The 5,329-nt window shown below is 37.7% G+C and overlaps 2 protein-coding genes across 3 annotated transcripts; one reads left to right on the top strand and one right to left on the bottom strand.

The window, feature by feature from the left end:
- Nucleotides 1–528: 528 nt before the first annotated feature.
- Nucleotides 529–2,315, bottom strand: LOC108624443 (uncharacterized). Its single transcript, XM_018023759.2, has 5 exons — nucleotides 2,042–2,315; nucleotides 1,591–1,894; nucleotides 1,365–1,526; nucleotides 874–1,279; nucleotides 529–795 (listed from the first exon to the last, which is right to left on the bottom strand). The coding sequence occupies exons 1-5, from the start codon at nucleotides 2,155–2,157 to the stop codon at nucleotides 695–697; spliced, it is 1,089 nt and encodes a 362-aa protein (XP_017879248.1). The 5' UTR covers nucleotides 2,158–2,315; the 3' UTR covers nucleotides 529–694.
- A 23-nt stretch (nucleotides 2,316–2,338) lies between these two features.
- On the top strand, nucleotides 2,339–4,720 carry Arc42 (Activator-recruited cofactor subunit 42). Of its 2 annotated transcripts, XM_026813148.1 has the most exons (6): nucleotides 2,339–2,456; nucleotides 3,037–3,073; nucleotides 3,139–3,247; nucleotides 3,361–4,028; nucleotides 4,092–4,315; nucleotides 4,392–4,720. In XM_026813148.1, exons 2-6 carry the CDS (start codon nucleotides 3,052–3,054, stop codon nucleotides 4,602–4,604), a joined length of 1,236 nt encoding a protein of 411 aa, XP_026668949.1. In that variant the 5' UTR covers nucleotides 2,339–2,456; nucleotides 3,037–3,051; the 3' UTR covers nucleotides 4,605–4,720. The 2 variants fall into 2 exon arrangements, with proteins under 2 accessions (XP_026668949.1, XP_017879246.1); XM_018023757.2 differs by lacking the exon at nucleotides 2,339–2,456 and having other exon boundaries at nucleotides 2,946–3,073.
- The last annotated feature ends 609 nt before the right edge of the window (nucleotides 4,721–5,329 follow it).

The following is a 5,329-nucleotide window of genomic DNA, read 5'->3' on the forward strand; positions in this document are numbered from 1 at the left end:
CTTTTTGGTATCCTCGACAAGTCCTTTCCGTTAAGCCCGGTGTTTGAATTAAGATTTTAACTTTAAACGAAATTACAAGCAAACGATATATTTTAACATAACCCTCGGATTCATTCTTTTTCCGTCCCCAAAATACGAAGGAGATAGCAAAAAATTTACACGGTACATACTTGAATCTCGGTCTTCAGTACTCTTCGAGTTTTCAGGCCATCCATTCTCACCTTATCAAAGATACATTTATATAGGTTTTTCGCAATTGCAACTCAATCATTATTCTCATCAGTCACATCATTCTCACAACACTAATTGAAAATTAACTCAGGAAGCTACACTTGAACGAGAAATTGTGAACTAAAACTCTGATATAAGAATTGAAACTACTCGCGACATTCGTAATTCACAACCACGCAACTCTGCAATCGCAACCGCGGGAAAATTAAAAAGTACGCCGCTCTCAATTCTCACTATGACAGCCGCATTTCACTATTTCTCAACGCACGTATTGTCGTCGATATAGAATAGACCAACTTTCAGTCAATTATTTCAATGAGCATGGAAGTACTTTATTTTAATATGAACTATCACGTTACAGAATGAATACGTACAGACATAGATACATGTAATTAAGCAATACATGGATTTTGAGTATCGTGGAGACTAGCACAGTTTATAGAAGAGTAATGTATTAAATGATTTATGTATCCTCTTCCCATACGGTTTCAGTCAGAATAGCGATATTATCTAAGCCCCTCATCGGCGCATACTCTAAAGTCCACATTACGTTAGTAAAAACAACTGAAATCCACAGGATAGATATTCGGATTAGTTTCCTTATCGGCAATTCGATGTTCCTTAGCTAATTATTCAACTTACGCATCTCGCCTTGACGCAAGTCTGCTATTAACTCGGGACAAGAGCTGTTGCAAGGATTTATAGGAGTTAACCGAAGCTGCGTGGCTCCCCGCAGCTGAGCCAGGGCGATGAGACCTGAATCCAGCTCGACCTTCTTATAACTTGGACTATTGTAATCCGAGGACATGAGGACCCAATTAAAATGCGCTGGCGAGACGGTACTTGAAAGGAAGTACGGCCGCTGATAATATTTCCTCAGCACCTTCACCGCATTGATGTCGCAGTTCTGCCAGTGAACAAACCACTTGGCCACTTCAGGCGAATGCACCCGGCGTAAGAATGCTGCCAAGTCGGACGAGCCAGTCCTCAGATTTGATGTCAGAGCACATGGCACTGTTTCCATCAAACGCTCGTTTTCTAAATAAAGCTGTTCATACAGACGACTTATTTCTTTTCCTACATTTCATATACTACTTGTACATGATATTGCTAATGTAAATCTCTTTACTTACATGAGTAATGTTCTCAAACCAAAAGTAATCAGTGTTCATCACTGCCCAAGAATCCATTGCATCAGTGATAATTGCAGGTGCATCCCTGCTCAAGTAATTATCAACGAGATTCCGATATCTGACATCTGACAAACGATCAATGGTTTCTAGAGCTTCGCATGTCTGAAAATTTCTGTATAAGTTACATCAAATTTAAATCAGGAAATTCAATCATCAATGAGCATACCACACAATCTTCTTCTGTTATCATGTAGTCGCTGTAAAAGGGATTATTGATCATGCAATTCTCGTAATACAAAGGTTGCCAGTTCCACATGGGCAGAACTTTAATAAGCAAAAGACGACTGATTGCAGTAAAATGGGTTCCAACAAAATCGAGCTGAGCTGCCAGGCAGGCCAAAGTACCAAGTACAATCAGTACAAGTGTTCCTCTGAAAACAAGTTGCAACCAGGATCGTCTCATTGCAGCTACTAACGGTTGACAAATGATATCCATCTCCTCCTCTGTGAAACCAGCCTGCTGACAATATCTGCAAAAAAATAATACATATGTATTGTAGTGGAATCATTGCTAATATTGATATTTCAACACGTGAAGTGAAAACATTGTTTCACATGTACGTGTTCAATGAATTAGAATTATTTTGTAACGTAGTAATTGATTAAAAAAGATTTACTTGTAAAATGCATTTAATTCGTCGTCTATTAATCGCAGCTTTTCCGAATGGGTCATTTCTTGCTGCTCCTTCACATAATTCTTTCGCAATTGCTTCACGCATTTGCTATTCGACATTTTTACGTCTTTAATGTAACACAGATCGCCTTATTATCCGTAAAATTCGCGGAGTACACCGGCCGTAGCTGGAGAAACAAACCAGCTCTTATCGAACAGAAATATCGTTCGTACATGCGCACATTTTCGGATTGCCTACTGCGAATATATTGATTGTTATTGCAGTTGTTGGAGTTGAAAATGTCGCGGGAAAATCTGATCCTGGTTCTATAGGTTTCCGTCCAACAAAAATGTACAAAACAAAAATAAATAAAGGAAAGTATTCTCCATTTCTACGCGTCTCGTGAAACAAAATAATCGTAAGTTTAAAATTCAGTAAAAAATATATGTAAATCAGCTGAGAGCTGAGTCAGGGCAGACATTAGTCAGCTGATAATGATTGATAAAACTCTATTGTGTCAGTAAACAATTATTTCTTGGGTGAAACAGTTAAAATGTGGAAATTAAATGTAAAACCTTTCGACCGTCAAACAATTTCTTATCATCTTTATCAGTTAATTAACAGCAATTAGTTTTCCTTGCAGGCTTTCCGTTCTTGTCAGTCTATACATTTTGTACATGCATTTGAAATTAACATAGATATAAGTAATAGCCTGATGTGCGAATATATACATGCTTGGTATTCGTGAAATTCGTAAACGTGCAATAAAGTACTCTCGTTTATCGTACTTATACTTTGCCCCCTCTTTACAAAGTCAATATCTACGTACGACGAGTTTACATCTAGCTTACTGTATAGCGTATCCATCAAGGGGCGCGGTAGCGGCCCGAAGGCAAGTTTGATATAATAAACACGAAGATATACGTTAGACAAAGCTGAATATAATTGCGTGTATAGTAATTAAATCCCATTACTTGCCAAAACACTTGTTATTCTAGGCAAACTAGATAAAGATGCACAGAATAAAATTATTCGGTAAGTCTACTTTCATATAAAAAATATTTCTATACTTTTCAAAGGTAATAAGTAATCATTTTCAGTTCCCCAAGCCAAGCGTAACATAACTACAGTGTACAGTAATGTTACTCGAAATATTGCTGCCTTATCTATGCTGCCAGATACCTATCAGATGTTACAAAAGACATGCAAGTACATACATACTCACTCTTTCATTTGTTTGTCTACAATTATATGATGGCATTATGATTTAAGTCTTTAGTCGAGTTCGATGCAAATTGCACATGTAATGATTTTAATTCCAGAGATTTCGCAGACGGTGAACTAAAGCCCGTAGCAAAAGAAATTGATAAAAATCATCTTTATCCAGAAGAGAAAATAAAACAAATGGGAGAGCTTGGTTTAATGGCCATAACAGTTCCTGAAAGATTAGGTGGAACTGGACTCGATTATTTGGCTTATGCTATTGCACTGGAAGAAATATCTAGAGGTTGTGCCAGCGCAGGTGTTATAATGAGCGTGAACAATTCTCTTTATTTAGGGCCCATAAATTCATTTGGTAATCAAGAACAACAAGAAAAATATATTACTCCTTTTGTAAGCGGCACGAAAGTTGGGTGTTTTGCCCTTAGCGAACCTGGGAATGGTAGTGACGCAGGTGCTGCATCTACTACTGCTAAATCGAATGGGTCCAACTACATAATCAATGGTACAAAGTCCTGGATAACAAATGGGCATGAATCAGAGGCAGCTGTTTTATTTGCTACGACTGATAAGTCTAAAAAGCACAAAGGAATAAGTGCTTTTATCGTTGATAAACCGATAAAAGGCCTCTCCCTTGGTAAGAAAGAAGATAAGTTGGGGATTCGTGGTAGCAGTACTTGCTCACTGATTTTCGAAGATTGCGAAATACCAAAGGAAAATCTATTGGGAGAACTGGGAATGGGTTTTAAAATTGCGATGATGACACTAGGTAAACAGAGCGACTTTACGAGTCGAACATCTGAATATGTAATAATTACACATTTATTTTTAGATGCTGGCAGGATAGGTATTGCTAGTCAAGCCTTAGGCATAGCTCAGGCGTCACTCGACTGTGCGATTGAATATGCGGCGAAACGTGAAGCGTTCGGCAAGCCTATCGTCAAATTACAGGCAATTCAACAGAAGATCGCTGACATGGCAGTGAAATTGGAAAGCTCGAGATTGTTAACGTGGCGGGCAGCCGTGCTCAAGGACAAGGGGCTATTGTATACGAAAGTACGAAGAAACAAAAGAAGGAACCACTTCTACGTACAGATGAAAATGAACAGAATCTGATTCTTTAATTTGTTAGGAAGCGGCTATGGCAAAATTGGCAGCGTCAGAGGCCGCGACTTTCTGCGCTCATCAATGCATACAAATCTTGGGTGGCATGGGCTACGTTAGCGACATGCCGGCCGAACGGCATTACAGAGACGCTCGGATTACTGAGATTTACGAAGGTACATCAGAGATACAAAGATTGGTGATTGCTGCGAACGTTATCAAAGAATACGGCCTGAATTAAACTGTTCGGTTTAGTATACGTAATTTTTTTACCGACATTCTTTATACATGCAAGCAAGATATTTTTATATATTTTTAATATACGAGAAGTTAGTCAATAAATTTTATATATTATAACTTGTTGGTAATCATTTTTTCACATGATACACTGTCACAAAATATATCTGTGCATATGCATAATTTTATACATACACTACATTTACAGTACCACACTTTTGCAACGTTGTACGAACTTCGATTCGCGGTCTCTATACCCTACCAGTTTTAGGGTAATGGCTAAAATCAGCCATCGATTGAAGTAACTTCAACGCATACAGACGATAGATACTGCTCGTAACGAGATTTTATTTGAAAATCTCTAATACTATCATAATTGATCGATGAGATCGCGCACATCGAACTTGAACGCTAAAATTCATAACTGAGCAGCGGAAATGCTGATACTCCCTGTATTAAGATTTTCAAGAATAAATGGTTGCTCTCTCTAAATTGCCGTTCTAAAGCTATCTTATACGCTACTCTATTAGATCCCAGTATAACAGGTAACAGTTTACATATAATTTGTGCAAACGACAATTACAGTTCTTGTACAACTATACTTGGTCGAATACTTTTTTACCTTTTTTCTTTTTATTTCATAGAAGCAAACATGTTGGATACGATGTTCTATTTGTTGTACAGAGATCTATCGGAATGCAAAGAAACGTATATGTATAAGTATGTATA

This window comes from Ceratina calcarata, unplaced genomic scaffold (genome assembly GCF_001652005.2).
Source record: "Ceratina calcarata isolate Rehan_Ccalc_2016 unplaced genomic scaffold, ASM165200v1 scaffold310.2, whole genome shotgun sequence".
Taxonomy (NCBI): domain Eukaryota; kingdom Metazoa; phylum Arthropoda; class Insecta; order Hymenoptera; family Apidae; genus Ceratina; species Ceratina calcarata.